Genomic DNA, 26,685 nt, shown 5'->3' with positions numbered 1-26,685 from the left:
GATCAATGTGGTTTCACTTCGGGTCAAGGAAGGAAGGATTAAGGGATAGAAGGAAGGAAGGAAGGACGAAGGGAACGATGGGAGGAAAGAAGGAAGGGAAAAGGGAAGGAAAGATAGATGGAGGGAGGGAACAGATTGGGTCAAAAAAGAAGGAAGAAGTAATGAGGGGAAGGAAGGAAAGAAAGATGGAGGGAGGGAACAGATTTGTTCAAGGAAGGAAGGAAGGAAGGAAGGGAAAAAGGATTGTGGAAAGAAGGAAGGGAAAAGGGAAGGAAAGAAAGATGGAGGGAGGGAACAGATTTGTTCAAGGAAGGAAGAAGGGAAAGAAGGAAGGGAAGAGGGAAGAAAAGGAAAGAAAGATGGATGGATAGGGAACAGATCAGGTCAAATGGATCAAAAGAGGAAGGGAGAAGAGGTAAGGACAAAGGGAAGGAAGGAAGGAAGGAAGGAAGGAAGGAAGGAAGGAAGGAAGGAAGGAAGGAAGGAAGGAAGGAAGGAAGGAAGGAAGGAAGGAAGGAAGGAAGGAAGGAAGGAAGGAAGGAAGGAAGGATTGTGGAAAGAAGGAAGGGAGAAAGGACGGGAAGAAGGAAGGAAACAGAAGGACGACAGGAGGGTTAATTTGTTCATTTGAAGTTTAAAGGAAGTGTTTTGTCAGAGGAAGTTGAACTGAAATATTATATATAATATAAGATGAGTTTCATTTGAGAAAATGAAAATGAAACTTTCTTTACTTCGCCATTATTTTGAAAGTCATATCTTTATTTTGCCATATCACCGCCACCGGGGAGGCTTTTATTGTGAAAATCGTGTCACGTTTCAGTGTAAGTAGCTCTCCAACTCTCCAGTAACGACAACAGACTTCCTGTGTGAGTCACCGGGTTCTGAACCAATCAGAGGAGTCGACAGCAGCTTCACGTCCGCTGAGATAAAGACTCGGTAAATAAACCCACAGACACAGAAACTTTAATTACACACAGAATTAGTGAGGATGCTTCTCCAGTGGATCGATAGCTCCGGCTCTAATCACTCTGCTCCTCGGGCCTCATGCTGCCTTCAGGTGCTTTGATTCCTGTTCTGAGGAAACGCAGGAAATCACAGCGCTCCTCCGGCTTCAAACTTCTTCTCTTTGTTTTATCAGCGCAATTAATTTTTCAGCCCAGAAGACGTTTCACACAACGAGCACCAAAACACAAACAGAAACAGAAACAGAAGCGTGTCTGAGCTGAAGCCCGCTGAGAGTTTACAGCATCTTCATCATCATCATCATCATCCTCACAGCTCTGCTCTGACATGTTGCTATAGAGACTTGTCACTCGATCACAGCGGGAGAGCAACGATGTAAATGAAAACAACACGAAGATCCTCCTCAGAAAACCTCACTTCATCACCACGGCTTCCTATCACTTCCCATCAGCCTACGCTTTTATACTGAAGGGGAATTTACATTTCCTGTCTGACTTTTTTTGGAAAAATCGGTCTGGAAATGAAAAAAAGTTGTAGCGTTCACTTTTCCTACACAGCGCTCTGACCCTGAACACAACACAAGCTTCTTCCCTCATCAGATCTACTGGTCACTTCCCTTTTTCACCCGTTTCTCTTGTTTCTTTGACAAACTGTAACAAAACTGTTTCCCTGCAGAGATCAATAAAGTTTTCTGGGTTTGAACAGATAATTTCATAATATCATCACTTTTCAACCAATAAAACGCACAAAACAGAGTCAAGTTTGAGTTTTTCTTTTCTCAAAACACCTGAAGGCATCACATCAGAATCAACTCCTCATCCGTCAGTGAGGAAAAACAATTATAATCTATCATGGCAACAGCAGCAATGGCTCATGGGTAATGTAGTCCACCAAACTGACAGAAAAAACTGGTCAAAATTAAGACTTTCAATTCATTTTTAAACTCAAAATGAGCATTATGTTATACGACAGAGTATTAGGGCCACATTGAGACGGACTTCGGGGAATAGTTTTACAAGAAAAAAAGTCATGAGTTTTACATGAATAAAGTCATAATGTCACGAGAATAAAGTAATAATATTTTTAACCTGTTGTTTTAGAGGAGGAAAGTTGTAAAAATGAGGCTGTGGAGCGTTTTGTGAAGTTGTTCTTCAGTGAAGGTTTCAAAAACAAGGAGATTTTTCATCTTTTGGCTCATCAGCACCACAGGACTTCGACAAGAATATGAAAGGAAATGCATCTGATCCACAGAAAGAACCAGAACAGCACCATATCCACTTACTGGTACCATTACCAGTTTTTTTTCATCAATTTACGACTTTATTCTCGTAAAACTATGACTTTACTCTCAAAGTCTGTGAAAAGAAATTCTCAGTGTGGCCCTAATACATTAGATTTATTATTCTAAAATCTTATTTCCATCCTCCCTCTGTTTCATTCTGTATTTTTCTCTGTTCGAGGCAGTATAAAGCTTCCATACAGGAGTATATTAGCGGTTAACGGTCTGCTAACCTGCAGCAGGTCGACTCAGTCACTGAAGTTTAGTTCAGTCGACCTCTGACCTGTGACGTCTGTGACTCTCCTCTGCAGTGAAACATCACAGAGCGTCGCTGTAATGAAGACGTTTATTTACCGAGCCGACGGCCACGGAGCTGAATACTGACCGGCGACCAGCGACCAGCAGCGGCGGCGGCTACAATCACAGAGCGGAGAAAAGGTCAAGCTCTATATTAGAAGTGAAGAGGCGAAGAGAAATCTCCACTCAGCTGCTAATCGCACATAATAGGAGAGAGAAGACGACGCTGAAGCTGCTGATTAAACGTCTGCTGCTCCGAGTCGCAGAGAAACACTAAAGATTAGAGACTGATGATGTCACATTATGACACATAATCCTCATTAACACGCTGTTAGAGTTTGTATTAAAGCTCCATAAGGTATAAAGGTAGATGTTTGTGTTAAAGCTCCATACAGTATAAAGGTAGATGTTTGTATTAAAGCTCCATACAGTATAAAGGTAGATGTTTGTGTTAAAGCTCCATACAGTATAAAGGTAGATGTTTGTGTTAAAGCTCCATACAGTATAAAGGTAGATGTTTGTGTTAAAGCTCCATACAGTATAAAGGTAGATGTTTGTGTTAAAGCTCCATACAGTATAAAGGTAGATGTTTGTGTTAAAGCTCCATACAGTATAAAGGTAGATGTTTGTGTTAAAGCTCCATACAGTATAAAGGTAGATGTCCATGTGTAGTGTGATTATAAAGCAGCTCTAGGTTCTATATTAATACTGTGAAAGTATCAAAGCCTCAGTCCACAGAGAAATGCACACAGCCTGTATTCAGAAACTGAGCCTTAAAACCAGCCGTCAGGACTTCCTGTCACTTTGTGATGTCACAACTAAGCCCCGCCCCCTCACCACCACCTGGACCCACCATCAATCCACCAACAACTTGCAGGATTTGGTTTCTCTGAGTGTTTTATTCTGAAATCTGCTCTGTTTTAGAGCTTCTCATGGATCAGCCCTTCAAAATAAAAGACTTTGAGACCTGTTCATTAGATGAAACAGTTTCCATAAATGCTTTTGGACTTCAATCGATCACTACAGAGTTATACATAAACGATTTATAGATAATCAAACACTATAAAGGGTGCATTCACTGACCGTCAGACAACCGGAGATCTGTCACAACACAACAACACAGATGTTTCTAGAAATACTTATAAATGTGTTAGTGTGATGATGGAATCTGCTCAGTTTTCTGCAAATGGAGGCTGGCTGACGTCACCATGGAGACGTCACCGCCACCGCCGCCATCTTCAGTCTGCACCAAACCGGTTCTGTCAGCCGGTGACAGACTGAGTGAATCCACCAGGCGACCCCGCGGACCCACAGAGACCGAGACAAGAAGACCGAGTCACCGGGGAAACAAACAGCAGCAGCTTCACAGTCCTGGTGATGATGCGTTCAGACGTTTGTGCTGAAAAGGCCCGAAAAGTTTTTACAAAAATAAATAAATAAAAAGCTAAAAAGAGTTTAGTAACAGAAGACTGTTTACTTATCAAACATCCACCAGCTACGACCGATCCAGAACCAGAACCAGAACTCTTCAGTTTCCTCAAACTACTGCAGCTTTAAACATCTGATAACACGTCTCATTATCATTCAGTCCTTCAAAATAAAAGCACAGTGTCTCCATGTCTGTTTAAACGATCGCAATTCTTGTCGTGTCTAAGTACGACCCCGACCAATCATCGATCACGACCCGGCACGAGTTCAAAGAAACTCTGCTCCATGTGTATCTAAAAGGGATAGTTCAACATTTTTGTCAAATTGGCCCATCACCATAATCCCTATAGTCATAGCAGTAGGTTTGTTACCTTTAATTGTCGGTGCAAGCTATTTTTAGAACGGCAGAGCAGAGCCGTGAGCTGCTCAGAGCTACACTACGGAGGCTCATTATGGGATTTCTTGGTTTCAAACTCATCAAACTCATCAAATACACAATCCAACAACTCCACAACGCTCTGGTGGACAAGTTGTGAGCTGCACATTCACCACGCTATGAGATAATAACACAACGTTACCACACAGAGTTGTTTTAGAGGGAAATACAGAGACTGTTGATGAAAAACTGTCCCTGAAGGCAACACGCATCAGCGGTTTTGCATGAATTTCCCTCTCAAACAACTCTGTGTGGTAACGTTGTGTTATTATCTCATAGCGTGGTGAATGTGCAGCTCACAACTTGTCCACCAGAGTGTTGTGGAGTTGTTGGATTGTGTATTAGATGAGTTCTTCTCTATATTGATATATTGAGAGAGTTAAAGTTATTTAAGAGGCTGATTTGGACTTTGAGGAGACAAACGAGTCATTTACCAGAGTGATTTATCAGCTAAAACTGTGATTTTTATACTGAAGGTCATAAATGCTACAACAGCTATAAAAAAAAGAAGAAAAGAAGTTTATTATATCCATGTGGTCGTCATGACAACGGGAAGATTAATTAAGGGCGTTGTTGAACGTTAAAAAGTCCAATCAGAGGAGAGTCAGAGGAGACGGGACTGTGCAGAGTAGACGCTCGTGAATCAGTGTGAGACCTTTATACTGAAAGCGTCTCTTCAGATGAAGGTGATGATGGGATGTTTGACCCCCCCTCAACCCCCCCTCTACTCCTCCTCCATCATAAATAGCCTCACATATGGCCACAGATTCAGACACGTTATTAATTCAGCCTCCACTTGGCAGCGACGGGAGCTAAGAGCACTAGACCAGGTCCTGGGGGGGCTGTGGGGGGGGTCCCAGCTACGGTGTCGGGGGTCGGCGCCCTGCACTCACTGCAGAGACAACAACTATTCAACATGTTGGATTAGTCCGGATTACAGACATCTGCTGAGAGACCAGGGAGAGTTACCGCTCTTCCTCTTCGGTAAAGGAAAGTGAGCTACTTATAGTTTATTATCATAACATTAAAGCTCCAGTGTGTAACTTATTTGGCTTTTTTTAGCAAAAATCAAACCTGTCTTTCATAATACGTATTTGACTGAAGGTGAATCACAGCTGCTACAAAGTAAAGCTTTCTGGTTCCTTAGAATGAGTTGTTACAAGTCGTTACAAATACATAAGTGGGCGACGCACCGAACCGAGGCGGCCATGTTGCATCGCCTTTTTTTACGTTGAGTGGCAGCGTGACCGTAGGTAACCATAGAAACTTAGCGGAGCTGTGGGCTCGTTTACATAGACGCTTGTTTATCCTGGTACATGCAGCGTCTGTTGTCTGTCTGACGTCTGCCCCATTTCACGTGAATGCAACATCAAGAATACGTTCAGATATGCAACCGCACCGCTAGATGGGGGGGAATTCCTACAGACTATACCTTTAAATATGTTCACAGCTAACAGTCATATGTAATATAGTCTGAGCTGAGGGAAGTTCACTGCTGCGATCAGCCTCTCATTGGCTGGAACGAGCCCCCCGGCAGTTTTCCCCTCGCAGAAAGGAAACAACAACAGGAACCACGGATATTTGGATCTGACTGTCAAGATATTCAATATATTAGATATTCACTCTGCTGGTCTCCTAAAGGGGGCGGAGTCACGGTCTGCTAGTCTCCTAAAAGGGGCGGAGTCAAAGTCTGTCGGTATCCTAAAGGGGGCGGAGCCATGGAGAAACCCACGGGACACAGAGACAGGAAACTGACTCGTAGTGGAGCGTCTTGGTTTCTAAAACATCGTTGATAAAATAAAATAAAATAAACAAACACACACTGCCGCAGCAAACGGACACAAACTGATTCAGCAACAACAACAACTTTAAACTTCAGCACAACGTCTGTCTGACACACTGTCTCTACTGAACAGAGCTGAAACTATTAAAACTGCTAATTAACTGTTTTCTGGTTTTTCTGTTCTGTTTGAAAACTTCCCCTGTAACATTTTGTCCAGGAACAGGAACATGTTAATTAATAATAATAATGAGTATTATTAGTGGGAAAGTGGAAAATGTTTTAATTAATAATTATATATAATTGTGTTCTCACTCTACTGTTTGTTCAGATCAGAGCTTTAATGAACATTTATTTCAAAGTTTATTATAAATAAAGATTAAATATATTAAATGTCATTTTAATGTTTGAACTGTGACGACAAAGTGATTTTTATAAACGATGCAGCTCAGATTCTACCTCCGTTATTTATTAATCGTTACTTATTTATATTTTGATGTGTTAACTTGCTGTGGTTTCATTTACTTTAATCATCTCTGACTGGTGGAAAAGATCAATAATCACACAACTTCAAAATAAAAGTCCAGTTGTGTTTATAACTTCCCGTGGTGCAACGTTGCATCATAAGAGTCAAAGCTGCTCAGAAAGGTGAGACGTCTCACATGTAAAAATGTCCAACACAACCTGATGTGAAGTGAAGTGAAGTGAAGTGAAGTGAAGATGTTCCTCTGCTGCTGCTGCTGCTCTCTGATCAATACTCTGTGTTGTCATTTTGAATTATTGATCAGAGGAGTAAATCTAAGCCGCGGCTGTTTGCACGTGTTCCAGCTTCATCAGATTTCATCAAGACGACGAGTCGACAGGAGGAAATAAAAACCTGAAGCTGTAAACTCAAACAGCAGCAGCAGCAGCAGCAGCATCATGTGCTGTTTATAATAATGACTACAGAGGGGGAGGGGGAGGGGAGAGGAGGGGAGGGGACGGGGGGTTCAACACAAAGCAGCCAACTAATATTCACCGTTTCATCTGTGAGTTACTTTGTCTGAGTTGTTTTGGTTTTTAAAACGCCAAAAAAAAAAAAAAAAAACTCAGAACAGAAACTGTTTCTGTGAAGAGTTTGTTTAGTTTTGTTCTGTTTTTAGTCCAAAAATTAAATCTTTTCATTTCCAACCAAATGAAAAACCAAGTAAAAACAGAATCCTCTCAGTTTAGGAACTAAAAAAGAGCAAGAATTATTATTCATATTATTATCATCATTATTTATAAAAGAAAAAAAGTATCCGCTGTGATTTAACTTCCTGCTTCTCATTTACATATTTACATATTTAATGATCTGAACCTTGTGTTGAACTCACCGCTGCAGCACGACGACGACGTCCCGGTCCAGTTAAAGGTCTGAGCTGAGCTGGACTGAATGAATGAAAATGAATGAAGGCCTGAGCAGAGGGGAGGAGGGGGGGCAGCTGGCTCTCACCCAGAGGGGGGAGGAGCTAAAGAGCTGTGGGGGGGGGGGGGGGTGTTATAGCTGCCTAGAGGAGAGGAGAGGAGGAGGAGGAGGAGGAGGAGGAGGAGGAGGGGGGATGAAGGACAGCAGATGGACCTCTGCAAACAATAGAGGCAGACAGATGCAGCCACAAAGAACCGGCTCTCGGATGCACAAATATCCAAATGGAGGGGGGGCAGGGGGTGCAGTTCAACAACCAGACACCAGGAAATCATTTTACATTTTACAGGACTTTCTCATGTTATTATTCTACATCCTCTGTCCCGTTCAGGCTTTAGAGAAGTGAAGTCTTCTTTTCTTTTCTTTTGGACAGTTGTACCTTATTTTGTACATTTTTGTTTCTATGTTTCTTCCTGTATGAAAAGCTTGTTGTGCGTATCGAGCTGCGGGATGACAATGTGGAACAGTCTGGAGACAGAAATAAAACAAAGTGCAAATATACTGTAAATCTGTTTAAAAAAGGTACAAAAACATATTTTTTAAACAAGTATATGGAAGAGGAAGTATGTTAACGGAGGATGATGAGGGAGAAATCTATAAATCTATAAATAGAATAGTGTTGATTGTTATATTGTAACTAATATATGGGGATAGTTTATATTTTTAAGGATATGTAGTATATTTCTATTTTGTAATCATATATTTATATAGATATTTACGAAGTGTATATATGGTATATAATTATATAGGTGTATTATGTAGTTATAAGGATATCTGTGTAGTTACGAACTGAAGAATAGTTAAAAAGGGGTGGGAAATAATAAAAAAGTTTTGTACTTCTTCCCACTCCTTTTTCGAACAGTGTGTGGTGTTTTGTTCTGTCTTGGCTTTATTTTTCTTTTCTTTTTTTCTTTCTTTTGTATGTACAAATAGTTACTTTTTTTTTTTATATACTACATGTTCGAAAATAAAAATTGATTCAATTCAATTCAATTCCTCTCTCAGCCCCAGGAGTCTGGTTTAAAGATGCAGTCTGTGGCTCTGAGTTATGCAATAATCTCTTACAGTTACATACTTAGAAATTCCTACGAATTTATCACAGAACAACACAAACAAAGTCTCTAGTTTTCTCAGTAGGAACTTTTTTTAGAAAATAAATCCTTAGTCAGGTCTGAAAACAGCAAATAGAGCTCTGGTAGCTATAATTTTCTAGGACAACTGCAGCTTTTCCAGGACATGTTACTTTACTTTACTTTACTCTTTCTCATTTTCAACCGTTTTCCAGCCACTAATTTAAAATATCAGGAGCTCAAGCTGAAAGTTTAGGGAGCGAACGCTGTAAATCGACTCACAGAGCAAATATTCACGTTTCCTTTTCATTCATGATCCTCACACACATCGACCTGACACCTGTGACGACTGAGTCCAGATTCTTTGAGTCGTCGTTTCCTCATTTCATCAGTGTTTAATAAGAAAAAAAGAAGCAAATTTACTGGTTTTTAAGCCTGTGAATATAATTATCTCAAGGAAATGAAAATAAATCAAATGCAACTGAACTTGGTTATTTGTCTAGGAAACCAAATAACCAAGAAGTCCAGTTGCATTCGATTTAAATTTCCTTGAGATAATTTACTGGTTGCATAATAATGCACAAGTGGATGAAAAATGTCCTTGCACTGACTCAGCTCTGCTTTTGTTTCATTGTTTATCACTGTGTCTTATCACCTTTTGATGGTTTTTCTTTTATAAATATTGTTTCTAATTGTTTGATGCTTTGTTTAAAGCACCTTGAGATATTCTTTGTGTATAAATAAAACTATAACAATCAGAGTTTTATTCTACCGTGTCTGTGCTGATGAAGCAGAGTCGTGTCTGATGGTGACGGAGCATCTGCTGCTTCTCCTCAGACATTTGAGAACTTCCTGCAGCCACCCAGGGGGACGGGGGGAGGAGGGGGAGGGGGGGGGGGGGGGGGGGGGGGTATATGAGGGGCTACTAACAAAGGCAGGGGCTCTTTCTCTTTTTTTGTGTGTGCTGTTGTCCCGGCCCAACCCCCACCTCATCACGATGTGAAGGGTCGACAGCGACGGAGCTGGAGGCGGAGGAAACATCCCCACACTGGAGGAGCTGCTGCTGCAGGGGGGGGGGGGGTCCACTGGTCTGAGAGACACCGACGTCTCATTAAACAGGAAGTTTCTCTGTTGTTCATCACAGTGTGTTTTAGTTTTACATAATTAACTTAAAGGGACAGTTCAACATTTAGTCAGAGCCTCCTCTCACCATAACCCCTATAGGACGAATCTCCTTGTTGTTTACAACTACTTCCTGGTAGAAAACCAGCATGAGAACAATAGCGATGGACGAGAGTTTCGCTATATCTCTACTTTTTCATGTCACTATTTCACCGTTTAGACTAATCTGATGTTTGTAAAGTTTATAAAACCAATGATTGGACAAACATTACTATTTACGTGAGCACATTTTTGTAATTAGTCATGGTTATCATAGATTAGCTGGGCTAACGGTTAGCTACCTGTTTAACTTTAATAACTCAGTGACTCAATAAACGCTCCATGAAAAAATATTTTCTCCAGCGGATATCTGAGTTCCAACATGACTGAGCTAACTGGAGTAGTTTCATGTCGTGTCCCACAACGGGAGGGTTTTAACAGCTGACGTCCTGCTGTTAGCTTAGCTGCTGCCGTTAGCTTAGCTACCGCCGTTAGCTTAGCTACCGCTGTTAGCTTAGCTACCGCCGTTAACTTAGCTGCTGCCGTTAGCTTAGCTACCGCCGTTAGCTTAGCTACCGCCGTTAACTTAGCTGCTGCTGTTAGCTTAGCTACCGCTGTTAGCTTAGCTACCGTTAGCTTAGCTACCGTTAGCTGTCCCTGTCAGCTGAGCCACTGATGCTTTCTAGACACTGTGATTCCCCCAAACTGAATAAATACAACACATAGCAACACAAAACACACACACAGAAATAGTAATGTTGTGTGAGCTGCTCAGTGAACACAATGGAGGTGAACGGTACAGCTTTTTTCTATAAACTCAAACAGTCAAAGAAACTTCCTCCGTCTGCAGTTTGTCTGAGTCCTGAGGTCAGTCTGAGTTTTGTAGGAACAATGTATTATTAATAGATAATTAGATAATGAATGCTTGGGTGATTAAAAGAATGAATAGAAGTAGTAATCATGTGTGATGTGATGTTTTAGTGCTAAGTGCTGTAACACAGTGTGCAGAGATAGAGAGAGAGAAGAGCAGGTTGGAGCGTATCTGTTAAAACCATCCTTTTTATTCTTGTTTGCTTCTTTTTATACTAGTTTTAATAAATAGACTAAAATTGGAACATTTTGTCCTGCGTACTTCATCAAACAAACATGCGAGTTCAGGCAGCGAACTCAACAGTTTACACAAACAGAAACTAATGAAGTAGAATAAAATAAAATAAAAATACCAGAGAAATCAAATCAGAAACTAAAAGAAGGACTTTTATTTTGACGAGCCAAAGAATCTGATTATTTATGTTGGAAAAGTCACTTCCTGGGACAGTTGATTAATTATTTAGTTATTTTTTCCATTAATCATGAGGAAGTCTTCTTTTCTTCTACTTCATTTCTCTTTTTATTCTTCATTTTCTTTTTCTTTTTCTCCTTCTCCTTCCTCTCTGAGACTTTTCAATCTCAGTGTGTTTGGTTTGAGGCCAGTGAACAAATATTGACGGAGTGAATCTGAATGAGAGGAGCTGAGGAGGAAGAGGAGGAGGAGGAAGAGGAGGAGGAGGAGGAGGAGGAGGGAGTGCATGGCGGCGAGCTGCACTGAGGGATTGTGGGTAATCTCTAGTGGGCGGCGGCAGCTCGACCCACTTCCTCCTCCTCCTCCTTCTTCTCCTTGTTCTTCTGTTTGTTTGTTTGTTGGACTGAACCAGTTTCTCTCTTCAACTCAACGACTCGACCGTTCGACCAATTACTGAGCTGTTAACGAGTCTGTGACAGCTCAACACACACACACACACACACACACACACACACACACACACTCATTTTTCTCCATCGTTACATCTCGTCCAGAATCACTTTAAATGAGACCGAGGAGTCGATACCAGGAGTCAATATTTCATCATGAAGCCGTGGGGGGGAGGGGGGGGGGGGGTTGATACTGATCAGCTGATCAGTTTGATCAACAGATGATGAACTCGTTTCTGCAGCTTTGACCTAAAACTTCAAAACTTCTTCTTTATAGAAATATTAAAGGACAATTCCGGGCAAATTCACCTCGGGGCTGTATTTTCCTAACATTTTAGGTCTAAAAGAAGGAATCTGATAGCCTATAGAAATCTAGCTGCACCCTAGCGGCAGCAAATCTCTTTGCTCCGTAGGTGGGTCTGGAAACGAGCCATAGGAACTTTTTGAGTCTCCAACACCGTTTGTGTTGACCAATCACAGCGCTCTATCTGTTTAGAGAGTCGTTGGGCGGCTTAACGCCATGACGACATACATTTTAATTGGCTTGTCAGGCTAACTCGGGGCTGTATGTTCCTAACATTTTAGGTCTAACAGAAGGAATCTGAAGGTTTTCAGTTTAATGTCTCCTGTTTTGCGGTAGTTGTGTCTGTCCCCGCGTCGCCACGGCAGCGATGAATGGGAGCGGATTGAAGTTCTGCTGCTTAGACTGTTTCCATCCCTCAAAGCCACAGACAGCGTCAGATGGAGACTCAAACATGCAGCCAGAAGTTTATTTACTTCAAGCAACAAGCCGACATGTTTGTAAAACTAGATCTGATTCAAAGTCTGGCGGAGTCGAGACCCAAGTTGATGCTCGGTGTGTTCAGGTGCAGTGGGAAGCTCCCGTTTGTGTCATAAACACAGGAATATCAACTCTGGACTTGCTTCAAGTGAATAAACTTCTGGGTGCATGTTTGAGTCGAGAATATGTGATACTGCTTTTATGCAACAGTTTCAACGATTCCATCTAAGCATGGATACATGTTTAAAACTCAATAAATGTTTAAAAAAGACACTTTAGTCGTTCTGTCTTGTAAAGCAGACTGGAGTAGATCATGAGGATCCTTCAACACCGACAGACTGAAGCAGAAATCATTAGGAATCAAATCGTTTTGAATCGAAAATCCATTTGGAATCGAATCGTAGCCCCCAGAATCAGAATCTAAGAGATAGTTAAAGATTCACACCCCTACTGTAGCCTACACTGTACGTGTGTGTGACGGTCGTTGGTTCAACAGCAGCAGGAACAAACACACGTCATCACACCGGTTGCCGATGACAACGAGGAAGAGGAGAGTTCTGCAAAACTCAGCTGAGGGGAAAAAAATAAAATAAACCCCCAAAATGCAAATGTTCCCGTTTCCTTCAGTAAACCTGTAAAACAAACTGAGCCTCAATTACACAGATCGGTGCTCCGCTGCAGCGATCAGCAAGCCGCCGTCGCCATCGCAGAGCAAAGTTCACTTTAATTAGGTTTTACCAGAGAGAGAGGGGGGGGGGGGGGAGAGGGGGGTGAGGAGGGGGGAGGAGGAGGGGGGGGGGGGGGGGGGGGGGGGGAGGGGAGGAAGAGTCCAGTGGTAATGAATCGCTACTCAGAAATGAAACTGACATGTGATGAATCTCCAGCTGGTTCCTCCTCATTCACATCAAACACCGTTTACATTCCTGCACACACACACACACACACACACACACTTCCTGTTTCTGTCTGAGAGAGAGGAGGAGGAGGGAGGAGGGAGGAGGGAGGAGGGAGGAAAGAGGGAGGAAGGAAGGGTGAGGGGTGAGGAAAGAGGAAGGAGGAAAAAGGAAGGATTATGGAGGAAATAGGAAGGATGAGGGAGGAAGGAAGAAGGAAGAGGGAGGAGGAAAAAGGAAAGAGGAAGGAGGGGGAAGGAAGAAGGAGGAAGGAAGAAAGAGGGAGGAGGGAGGAGGAAAGAGGAAGGAAGTAGGAGGAAGGAAGAAAGAGGGAGGAGGAAAAAGGAAGGAGGGAGGACGAGGGAGGAAGGAGGAAGGAGGAAAGATGGAGGAGGGAGGAAGGAGGAATAAGGAAGGAGGAAGAAGGAAGGAAGGAAGATGAAGGACTCAGTGCCTCTGTCTCTTTTAAACCTCAACAGGACAAACAGACGTCGTCTCTGACAAACAAACTGCTGCGTCAACACAAAGGATTCTGGGTAAAACTCCATCAGCTACAGCTCTGATCCAAACAGGTTCGATTCCATCAAAGCCCCAAAAAGCAGATAAATTAAAGAGCAAACAGAAAGAAGCAGAGGATTGTGGGTAACGTTGTGATGGACTCACCTGTCCGTTCTGCAGCTCATTGAGTCCTTTACACAGCGTCTGGTTCTGAAGAGACAAACACACAAAGAGACATAAAGGTTAAACTTCTGGACACGTTTGTGTTTTATCAGTTCGTTCGTACACACCAACAACGACGCTTCAAAAGCTTCAAAATAAAAGCACGACTGACCCAGGTGTTAAACTCTGTTCTGTTACCAGGCAAAAATAAAAGCTCAGGTGGAAGAATTTCAAAATAAGAGCCTGCAGGAAGGAGTGGAACTTTTTTTCAAACTTTTTTGGAAAAAAAAAAAAGTTTCTAGAATTGTTTTAGGGAAATTTTACCATTTTTTCTGGAAAATTCTTAATTTTTTTTTTTTTTTTTTTTAAATCTTACTTTTCTCTAAAAAAAAATTTGAGAATTTTTACCACTTTTTTATTATTCTTTTTTTTTTTTTTTTTTTTTTAAATTTTTTATATAGAAATTTGACAACTTTTTCTAGAATTTTCTTTCAAACTTTTTTGAGATTTTTCTTTCGAGAATTGTTTGAGAAATTTTATCACTTTTTTCTCAAAATTTTTTAACCTCTTTTTTTTAGATTAGAAATGTTTTGTTTTTTTTAGATTTTTTACCACTTTTTATTATCAATATTTTTTTACTTTTTTATATAGAAATTTTACCACTTTATCTAGAATCTTTATTCTACAACATTTATAATTTCCAATATTTCACATCATTGGCCCTAATTTGAACAAAAATTGGTGTATTTCTGGTGTTTGCTTCAAAGTTTGGTCCAATGGGGGTTCGTGGTCTAATTTGTGTCAATTTTAGGGTCCTTGATGTAAAAAAAAAGTTTGGGAACCACTGCTCTACACGTCACCCTCTTCCTCCCTATCCCCCTCCTCCTCCTCCTCCTCCTCTTCCTCCTCCTCTCCCTACACTCCAACACGCGGCGTCGAGGCCTCGAGGCCTCAGGAGGCCAGTTGCCGCGGCGCCGTAGCAGCTGATGGAGGAAGATCTGCTGCTGTTTGAAGGAAAAACTGAACCCAGATCAGAGCAGTGTGTGTGTGTGTGTGTGTGTGTGTGCGTGCGTGCGCGTGCGTGCGTGCGTGCGTGCGTGCGTGTGTGTGTGTAAGGCAGATAGATAAATAGCGGTGGATTCATTCTGTATTCATTGCTTTTCACACTGGGGAAATTTAGCAGCAGCTCAGCTCCGATCGTTTCCACATCACGACCGACTCCAAACGTTTTACAGCCTCGACGCCGTGTTGGACAGTTCACCGTGTCCTCGCCGTCCACGCTGAAATGTCTGACTATCAAAATAAAAGCTCATGCGACAGAGGAATCGTTGTGTTCAGATTTATCCCACATGAGCAGGTAGAAAAGCTTTTATTTTGTAGATCTGCGCTGGTGTTTTAAGTGACTTCCTGTCTCACAGCAGCAGCTCAGTCTCCACTTCATGTGAATTAATCGTCTCATTACAACTGGAGAATAATTCATGAATGAACCACTGATGTTACACACTCACCGTTACACACTCACTGTTACACACTCACACACATTTAACCACGTGGAGCAGTTAAACTATTATTATTATCATTTAGTGAAGTTTAAAACTCTTTATAATAAAACAACTAAAGTAAAAACTGAGTCAGACGTAGAAGCAGTGAAAGTGAAGATACAGGAGATCGAAGCAGGTGATTGGTTTGTGCTTTCTCCCATTTCCCCTGAATGCAACTAAATGAAAACAAATACACACACACACACACACACACACACCATATTTACAGCCAGAGCATCTGTTCAGAACACACACACACACACAAAGACACACACACACAGATATATATGATAGATTAGATATAATTATGTCCGTTTCTTAAATATTGTTGTGTTTTATCGTCTTCAGACAAAACTGATGTAAAGACGTTAAGAAAACTGATGTTTATGGAACAAATGAATTCCTGTAGAGGAGGAGGAGGAGATAGGAAGAAGAAAAAGAGGAGGAGAGAGGAAGAAGAAGAGGAGGAGGAGAGGAAGAGGAGGACAGCTGTTCCTTCTACCCAACTACAGACTTATCTATTTATAAAAAAAACCCACCATAAACCGTTTTAGAGGTAAATACAGAGACTGCTTGATGAAAAACTGTCCCTGAAGGCAACACGCATCAGTGGTTTTGCATGAATTTCCCTCTAAAACAACTCTGTGTGGTAACGTTGTGTTATTATCTCATAGCGTGGTGAATGTGCAGCTCACAACTTGTCCACCAGAGCGTTGTGGAGTTGTTGGATTGTGTATTTGATGAGTTTGATGAGGGAAACCAAGAAATCCCATAATGAGCCTCCGTAGCGTAGCTCTGAGCAGCTCACGGCTCTGCTCCGCCGTTCTAAAAATAGTTTGCACCGACAATTAAAGGTAACGAACCTACTGCTATGACTATAGGGATTATGGCAATGGGCCAATCTGACTAAATGTTGAACTATCCCTTTAAATAAAATCAGATTCAGCTTCGACCAATGAGCTGGATTAGAGACTTTTATGTAACTGTTTCTTTTTCTTTTTTTTGCAGGACTGAAACTTGGAGCTGCTGGAATCGAACCTGTGACTGTCTTCTACATAAACTCTCTTCTTCCTGCTCCATTCAGGCCTTTGTGCTCCACGTCGTTGGGTTTTTCTTCTAATCAGAGTAATTCCTCGAGGCTTTGATGGTTTCCTGTGATGTTCCAGTACATCTTGTTCCACACAAACCGTCTGACTCAGTCTCAGTCTGACTCCGCTGCTTCGCTTCTTTTTTTACTCGTCTGACAGAGAATTTCTTTAACTCAACAGAAACAGAAACAGAAACAGAGACAGAAGCAGTTTTAACCGCTCGCTGCTTCACCGACATTAAACTGACACCAAGAAGAAGACGACGACAACGTGAGGAAAAGGTCAAATCTTCTGTTAGTGAAGACGCCACGCAGCAGCCGACCAATCAGAGCACAGCGCTGAACGACTAGGGTTGCAAGTTGGAAGCTTTCCATGGGAATTAACGGGAATATATGGGAATTAATGGGAATATATGGGAATTAACGGGAATATATGGGAATTAACGGGAATAAATCCGAAATTTACGAAATTAAAGGTAACATTTTACTCAACATTCATGTTTTGTTGTTCAGTTAAAAAAATTGATTGTTCATACAAAAATTAAAACTTGATAAAGTTTTACTCACAAATAAATCTATTGAAATGTCATGTTTTTTAATTGTATTATTTTCATGGATGTCTGCTTATGACAAAACAAAATATTTACATTCATGTTTGGATATGATACAGTTTGTTTAAATTACCCCCAATTTCCAGTTAATTCCCATAAATTCCCAATAATTCCCATGGAAAGTTTCCAATTTGGTAACTTCCCATGGAAAGTTTCTGGAAATTTATCGGAAATTTACTGGAAATTTTCCACCCCTTTGCAACCCTAGGAACGACTAATAACCACAAAGACTGAGAGTCGACAGTCGGCAGGAAAACATCCCATCAGATCCACACACACACACACACACACACACACACACACACACACACACACACACACACACACACACACGTTACTGTCACTACACCAAGAAACCGTCAGTTTAAAAGGAAACTCTGAAACAGTAGAAATGTCTAATAACTAAACTAAACTAACTTGAACTAACGTGAACTGAACTCATCTAAATTAAACTCAACTCAACTCAACTCAATAATAAAATGCTGTGTGTTGTTGTTTTCTTTTTGTCGCCGCTGCATCAAGTCACAGTTACACATTAAACTGTCCAGACTGAGGGCTTTTAATTTGAAATGACGGGCACAGGAAGTGGAGATACAAGGCAACACACATTCAACAGTAGAATTGTTTTAGAGAAATGTTACCACTTTTTTTACTAGAAAATGTTTAACTTGTGTTTTTCTTATAGAAATCTTACCACTTTTTTCTAATTTTTACCACTTTTTCTAGATTTGTTTTAAAACTTTTTTTGATAAATTATTTTCTAGAGTTGTTTAAGCGAAATTGTACCACTTTTTTTTGAAAAAATTTCAACTTTTTTTTTTTTTTTTTAGAAATCTTACTTACTTATTTTTTCTAGATTTTTTCTTTTTTGAGAATTTTAACCACTTTTTTCTAGAAATGTTAAAACATTTTTGGAGAAATTGTACCAGTTTCCAATTTCCAGAAATTTCTCTACAACATTTCGCGCCAGTGGCCCTAATTTGAACAAACATTTGTGTAGCTATTTCTGGTGTTTGCATCAAAAATGTTGTCCAATGGGGGTCCGTGGTCTAATTTGTGTCAGTTTAGGCTTCCTTGATGTAAAAAAAAGTTTGGGAACCACTGGAATAGAATAGAATAGAATAGAATAGAATAGAATAGAATAGATCAGCCAATTGCACAAGTAAATCTCAGTACAGGCACAACAGGAGGAATTATTGTGCGTGCTTCTCCGAGCATTTAAGAAACTTAAAAGAAAACAATACAATAAAGTTTGAACTGAAAACAGGTAATAAATAAATAAATTATTATAATTAGCCTATTTATTATCAGTTATTATTATTAGTTATTAGTAGTAGTAGTATGAGACAGCAGCCTCTCTCTGCTCGTCTTCCTGATGCGTTCACTGCTCTCAGATGAAAATAAACCTGCATCATGTTCGCTGGTGAAAGACTGTAAGTGTGTGTGTGTGTGTGTGTGTGTGTGTGTGTGTGTGTGTGTGTGTGTGTGTGTGTGTGTGTGTGTGTGTGTGTGTGTGTGTGTGTGTGTGTGTGTGTGTGTGTGTGTGTGTGTGTGTGTGTGTGTGTGTGTGTGCAGCCTCAGCACCATTAGCATCGTTTGACTTCATGTTGGAACAGAGTGAATACCGTCAGAGAGAGAGAGAGGAGCGCCGGCCGGCCCCGCCGTTATATTTGGCATGTTGCTACGGAAACTGGCCTTCATTTAAGAAAACGGTTGTTGTTGTCGCACACACACACACACACACACACACACACACACACACACACACACACACACACACACACACACAGTGATGTACGGTGGCCTGCAGGCAGCAGAACTGGGTTAATCGTCCGTTTAGTGACGACGCCTCAGGACACCGAGCTGGACGTCGCCGTGGTGACAGGAGGAAACACTCTTCCTCCTCCTCCTCTCTTCCTCCTTCTCTCTCCTTCTCCTTTCTCCCTCTCTCCTCCTCCTCCTCTTCTCCTTCTCTCTCCTCCTTCTCTTCTTCCTCTCTCTCTTCCTCCTCCTCCTTTTCTTCCTCCTCTTCTTCCTCTCTCTTCCTCCTTCTCTCTCCTCTTCTTCCTCCTCTCTCCTCCTCCTTCTCTCTCCTCCTCTTCTTCTTCCTCCTCTCCTCCTACTCCTCTTCTTCCTCTCCCTCTCTCCTCCTCCTCTCTTCCTCCTTTCTCCCTCTCTCCTCCCCCTCTTCTTCCTCCTCTCTCCTCCTCCTCCTCCTCTCTTCCTCCTTTCTCCCTCTCTCCTCCTCCTCTTCTTCCTCCTCTCTCCTCCTCCTCCTCCTCTCTTCCTCCTTTCTCCCTCTCTCCTCCTCCTCCTCCCTCCTCTACTCCTCTTCTTCCTCTCTCTTCCTCCTCTTCCTCCTCCTTCCTCCTCCTCCTCTTCCTCTCTCTTCTTCCTCCTCTCTCCCTCTCTCCTCCTCCTCTCCCTCTCTCCTCCTCTTCCTCCTTCCTCCTCCTCTCTTCCTCCTTCTCCTTTCTCCCTCTCTCCTCCTCCTCTATCCTCCTCTCTCCTCCTCCTTCTCCTCGTGTCCAAACTCCATTTATGTTTAATTGCTTTGCAGCGTTTGTCCACATCTTTGTTTACGTCTCTGCAGCTTCTGATAGCAGGAGCAGTGATGGGAAATTAATGTGAATACGAGAGAGGAGGAGGAGGAGGAGGAGGAGGAGAGAGAGGAGAGGAGGAGGAGGGGGAAGAGAGAGAAAGAAGAGGAGGGGGAGTGAGGAGGAAGAAGAGGAGGAGGAGACAGGAGGGAGGAGGAAGAGGAGGACGAAGAGGAGGAAGAAGAGGAGGAGGAGACAGGAGGGAGGACGAAGAGGAGGAGAGAGGAGAAGACGAAGAGAGAGGAAGAGGAATAGGAGGAAGCAGGAGGGAGGAGTGAGGAGGAGGAAGAGAGAGGAGAAGGAGGAAGAGGAGGAGGAGGAAGAAGAGGAGGAGGAGGAAGAGGAAGAAGAGGAGGAGGAGAGGAGGAGAGAGAAAGAAAGAAGAGGAGGAGGAGAGAGGAGGAGGAGGAAGCAGGAGGAGTAGTGAAGAGGAAGAGGAGAAAGAAAGAAAGAAAGAAAGAAAGAAAGAAAGAAAGAAAGAAAGAAAGAAAGAAAGAAAGAAAGAAAGAAAGAAAGAAAGAAAGAAAGAAGAGGAGGAGGAAGAGGAGAGAGAAAGAGAGAGGAGGGAGAGGAAGAGGAGTAGGAGGAAGCAAGAGAAGGAGGAAGAGGAGGAGAGAGGAGGAAGAAGAGGAGGAGGAGAGAGGAGAAGAGGAAGAGAGAGGAGGAGGAGAAAGGAGTAATAGGAGGAGGAAGAAAGGTGAAGAGGAAGAGGAGGAGAGAGGAGGAGGAAGCAAGAGGATGAAGAAAGAGGAGAAAGAAAGAAAGAAAGAAAGAAAGAAAGAAAGAAAGAAAGAAAGAAAGAAAGAAAGAAAGAGTATTGAAGAGGAAGAGGAGGAAGAAGAGGAAGAAGAAAGAGGAGGTAACCGTGTCTTTAGTTCAGTTTCCCGTCAGACTGGTGTAAACACAGAGTCAGAGGTCAAAGGTCACGGAGACGGTCGTCATGACAACAAACACCTGGAAACAGCTGCTGGTCCTGGATCAGCTACTTAACTTCACAGCTTCTGATTCTGAACCGTCTCCATGGAAACGACAGAAACCTCCTGCTGCTGTAAAACGTCTGTCACTGCTGCAAAACGCCTCAACTCTCCTTCAACCACTGTCTGCTGCTGCTTCTCACTCTGAACGCTACGACATCCCAGAAGAAGCACTGTCAGCTTGCTGGCTGCTGTTGCCATGGAAACAGAGACAACATCTCCACCTCCTCCTCCTCCTCCTCCTCCTCCTCCTCCTCCTCCTTTCAATCAAACCTTTTTCTTTCTTTCTGTCTGGTGATGCATTCAAATGCTGTCACAAAAAATAGGAGAAAAGGAAAAAGAGGGAAAAGGGACAGCTCACTGACTTGTAAATGCTGCTGCTGCTGCTGTTTTTAGTCCATTTGAGACACACACATACACACTCACACACACACACACACTCACACATACACACAGACACACACACAGAGAGAAACACACACTCACGCACACACACACCCGGCCGCCGCTCCACAGCGACCTTGTGGAGGAAAAACAAATTAAAGTCCCATCTATTATTGCAGCTCTTTGTTAGTATTGGAGTGGTAACACAACCCTCAGACCTACACACACACACACACACACACACACACACACAGACACACACACAGACACACACACACTCTGAATCCCTAAACAACAACTGTACAAATTATTCCGGTTTTTATTTAACTGGTTTTCATCAACTGTTTGTTTGTGTTTGTATCTGTTCAAACTAACACAACCCTCTCTCTCTCTCACTCACACACACACACACACACACACTCACACACACACACACGCACGCACACACAGAGAGGGAGAGAGAGAAAATGAATAAATCAAAACGGTCATTTTTCATTCGGTGGTGCCTTCACAGGCGACGTGTTTTCCGCGGCGCTGCCCTTCATCTCAAGGTGAAGCTGAGCGTTTAAACAAACACCGACCGACCGACCAGGTGAGACGTTCAAGTTCATTCTGAACATCTGAGCGTCCTCATCGCCGTCGTCACACTTTACTTCACCTCCTGTCACACACACACACACACACACACACACACACTCAGTTTGTGTTACTGACCAACAACTACACAACGATCTCTCCATTATTAATCAATTATCTGATCACCAGAACAGAGGTTTGGATAATCGCATCTTCTTTTAAACGTTTAAATGAATCCATCGTTTATAAAAGTCTGACTTCACATCCATATTTTGTTTTGACAGTATTGTTTGAATATTTATTAGATGAGGTTTTGTAATAACGCTGCATTATCTAATAATGTAATAAAGTTTCACCTCATGATGTAACAACGCCGCATGATGTAATAATCTACCGCATTTTGTAATAAAGTTCTTGAACGCAACTTGTAATAAACTTTGCCGCATTTTCTAATAAGTTGTTACATAATGCACCAAATTATCACATTTCCTTCATAAAAACAAATGCAACACCTGCATTTTGTGATAATTTGGTGCATTATGCAACAACTTATTACAAAATGCAGCAAAGTTTATTACAAGAATTCAAAAATTGTATTACAAAATGCGTTATGAGGTGAAAATGTATTACATGGCGCTACAGGCTCTGCATATAACTTGTCATTTTTGTTATATTTGTGTATATTTCTAAACTGAGCTCAATAAACTAAACTAAACATGTGAATGAGTCTGAACCTCTGAATGCAGCTGATTGATCGACTCTTTAGACTTTAAGAGCAGGATGTGAACCTGAAGGCATCATCATCATCATCATGTTGCTAAAAGCTGCATCGTGCTGCATTCAAGGACTTTTTTCTTTTTCTTTCTTTTTTTGAGGCCTTGAATGTGGTTATTCAAACAAAGACGTTCCTCTGCTGCTGCTGCTGCTGCTGCTGCTGCTTTGTTAAATCATGATTCTTGTGTCGACTGTTTCCGCTCCACTTCAGTTACCAGGCAACTCTGCTGCTGCTGCTGCTGCTTCTTAACTCCAGACCGGATTTAGAAAACACACCGAGGCCCATGAGCACGGTTTCACTCCGAGGCCTTCAGGTCGGTGGCGAGGAGCGAGGAGATGTGTCTGTCTGGTCGGGGGGGAAAGGTGAAGCGTTGCAGCTTTTACATCTCAGCTCAGAGCAGGAAAATCCTCCCATCACAGTCACACAGACAGGAACTGTCGTGTTTAGGGATGTCACTATAATAGATGGTAACACTTTACTTGAATAGGTGTTCATCAGATTGACATAACACTGTCATAACCATGACATAACAGCTGTCATAAACATCAATGAATACTTATGACAGCTGTCGTTAAGTGTCATTCGGTAAGTTATGTCACTTTTGATGCAAAGTTGACATTGTTTGAGATGTCCTTGTTATGAGAACTTGACATCATTTTTTAAGTTTGTCCATTAGGTCTGCTATGACAGTTTAAATTGTCTTTATGTCAAGTTCTCATAACAAGGACATCTCAAACAATGTCAACTTTGCATCAAAAGTGACATAACTTACCGAATGACACTTAACCACAGCTGTCATAAGTATTCATTGATGTTTATGACAGCTGTTATGTCAATCTGATGAATACCTATTCAAGTAAAATGTTACCTAGATTTTTTTGGTACAATTATTGTCAGAGAAATAATCACGGTGTTACAATTATCATGATTATTATGCATTAATTAATTTCACAACACTATTAATGTGTAAAATCAAATATAGTTAAAATATACATTACTAATTATAAAATATTTTAAATATCTACTAAAAAATGACCAATTATTAATCCGCCAGGGGAAGTGTTTGAAATATTAAAGTTATTGCCAATTGCCATCGATACCAAATGTTTAAGTTAATTTCAATCTTTTTTTTTTTATTACAAATGACACTCTAACATTTAAATTCCTACTAATTCAATGCTACGTTAGATAAATGGACCAGTATCTGTGCATCTACCTTTACTTTGGAGCAACTATGATCTGCCGATACGGTTCATACATAATCTTTTTTTGGAAAGTGACGGTATTTAGGAATCTTTGCGATCAATTAATTGTGCCGTTTAATACCGCGATTAATTGTGAAAACAAGTAATTGTGACATCCCTAGTCGTGTTGCTTTGAACTGAAATCAGCCCCAACTGTCAGCACTTTTAAATCCAGGTTAAAAACATTTCTCTTTTCACGTGCTTATAGCTGAGACCTTAAAACTCTATCTATTTTCTTTTCTTTTACTTTTATTTGCTCTTGCTTTTAACTCTGTTTTTAGTGTTTTGTTTGTTTTTATTCTGTCTTATGCTTCTTTTTTTAATGTTTTGTCTTTATGTAAAGCACATTGAGTGATGCCTTGCCTTGCTTTATGTTTATGTGCACGTTTGCATGTGTGAGCTGTTTTTCCAGAGTGACGCCCTCCCTCTCTCCCTCCTTCATCCCTCCCTCATCCCTCGCTCCGAGCAGCAGCAGCAGCGGCGGCGACGGTTTATTTACAGACTCACACACATTTAAAAGCTGGGCAGGGCTATTATTAGCCAGTTTGGAGAGCAGACAGCGGCGTAGGAACCACGGAGCATCTCCTCCTCCTCCTGGCTGCAGCAGAGAGACAAGAGGCTCAGAGAGACAGAGAGGGGGAGAACAAATGGTTGTGGACGTCCAGCCGGTTGTTGGACGTGGAGCTGCTGCTCGACAACGATAAGGAAGCAGCAGCAGCAGCAGCAGACGCACAAACTGTGTCAGAGCGCTGCAGGTGCTGAGCTCACTCTGCTCTACAAGCTCCTTACGCAACACAGAGAAAATACTCACACAGTCACAGAGCAGAGCACATCGTTCTTTACTCCACAGCTTCATCATCTTCATCATCATCCTCCAACACACAGGTGAAGTCTGTTACTGTCACCTCAGTCTGCACAAACACAACCAGGCCCAGAAGACGTTTGTGTTAAAGCTCCATACAGTATAAAGGTAGATGTTTGTGTTAAAGCTCCATACAGTATAAAGGTAGATGTTTGTATTAAAGCTCCATACAGTATAAAGGTAGATGTTTGTATTAAAGCTCCATACAGTATAAAGGTAGATGTTTGTGTTAAAGCTCCATACAGTATAAAGGTAGATGTTTGTGTTAAAGCTCCATACAGTATAAAGGTAGATGTCCATGTGTAGTGTGATTATAAAGCAGCTCTAGGTTCTATATTAATACTGTGAAAGTATCAAAGCCTCAGTCCACAGAGAAATGCACACAGCCTGTATTCAGAAACTGAGCCTTAAAACCAGCCGTCAGGACTTCCTGTCACTTTGTGATGTCACAACTAAGCCCCGCCCCCTTACCACCACCTAGACCCACCATCCACCAAAACAACTTGCAGGATTTTTCAGTTTCTCTGAGTGTTTTATTCTGAAATCTGCACAAAGAAAAAGGAGCTGTAATTAATTCTGTGTGTTCTCATTAAATCTAAAATCTTTTTTTGTTGCTCGTCAGAGATTTGTCAACTTGTTTGAGGCTGCGACTAAATAAACTAATTAATCAAGTGTTGTGTTCAGGTTCACCAGGTGACTTTCATTATCTCGTCTCAGTCTTATGAAGCCGACGAATAATAATAATAATATTTATCAAAAGATTATGTTTGCACCAAGTTGTTGTCAGATATTAAATTCTCTCCATGATATTAATCCACATCTTGTTCACACGGTTTCATCTTGCTTACACGAAACCACATTAAAGGGATAGTTCACCCAAAATTGAAATTTCACTCAGGGTCTGTCCTCTTCCCAGTTCGTCCAAAGAGGAGCTTCGAGAAGCTTCCGCTACAAAACAAGCTCGAAATATAGACTTATTTAATTTTTTTTCGGGACAATTTTGCATTTCGGGGCTTCAATACAAGACAGACATTACATACGAGCAGCATGGAGGTATTTGGATGTTTTTTGGTGTGTCTTTTTGTTACGAAGACAGTTGGTATCCATTTGCAACCGTCATATGGACATGCACTGCTACGCCGAGACCCCCTGTAACTCAGAGAAGCCACGGAGGACTCTGAAACTTCTCCCAGCCCTTAGTCCACATGAGGGGGAGGAGATAATGAGTGAAATTTCAATTTTGGGTGAACTATCCCTTTAATAAGATTAATGATTAATATGCATGAACGATATCAGACGTCAATCATGTTGACAAAGTTTCTGCCGCATGTGAAAACAAGAAAAAAAGTTGGAGGAGAAACAGAAACAGAGTGAGTTCATCTGTTTATCTGACGTTAGCGCCTTTAGCTTCGTAACACACGGCAGCCATTTTGTTTCTGCCCTGTGGAAGTTGCTGGAACAGTCATCTGCCCCCCGGTCCTGCCCCTCCCTCCACAAACATCATCATCTTCTTCTCCCGGTCACATCATCCCTCCCCCCCTCCCTCATCCTGAACGGCGGCTGCTTCCAAACCGTTCCCAGCTGGAGCTGTGACTCACGGGTCGGTGTAACCCGGCGCGGAACAGGAGGAATATGGCTGATGATATTTATAGGTGAGTGACTCAGACACATCTCTCTCTTTCTCTCTGTTTCTCTGTTTCTGTTTCCTTCTTGACTTCCTGTCTTCAGAGCCGGAGCACAACCGACTGAACACAGGCAGAGAGAGGTGGGTAGTAACGCGCTACATTTGCTCCGTTACTCCATTTACTACAGTAACTTTTTGGATTAACTGCACCTGTAAGAGTAGTTTCAATGTTGCACTTTTTACTTTTACTTGAATATATTTGAGAATTAGAAGCGGTACTTTTACTCTGTTACATTGAGCTACGTACCGCTCGCTACTCGCTACTTCTTTTTATCGATCCAATGTGCAATCTGTTTGTTTTGTTTTGACCAAAAACGGTTTAGAAACCAAGACGGTGACTCCGCCCCCTTTAGGAGACCGACACACCGTGACTCCGCCCCCTTTAGGAGACCAGCAGACCGTGACTCCGCCCCCTTTAGGAGAC

At 41.8% G+C, this 26,685-nt stretch overlaps 1 protein-coding gene across 1 annotated transcript in view; it reads right to left on the bottom strand.

The window, feature by feature from the left end:
- Positions 1-26,685, bottom strand: part of phf21b (PHD finger protein 21B) — a gene marked incomplete at both ends in the record, with an annotated part of 88,363 nt that overhangs the window by 26,359 nt on the left and 35,319 nt on the right. Inside the window, one exon of the mRNA XM_083999341.1 lies at positions 13,927-13,971. Coding sequence (XP_083855467.1) covers positions 13,927-13,971 — 45 coding nt within the window. The remainder of the gene's footprint in view (positions 1-13,926; positions 13,972-26,685) is intronic.

The sequence above is a fragment of the Trachurus trachurus genome, assembly GCF_905171665.1.
Source record: "Trachurus trachurus genome assembly, chromosome: 23".
In the NCBI taxonomy this organism is placed as follows: domain Eukaryota; kingdom Metazoa; phylum Chordata; class Actinopteri; order Carangiformes; family Carangidae; genus Trachurus; species Trachurus trachurus.
This window is presented reverse-complemented; position numbering and strand designations above follow the sequence as displayed.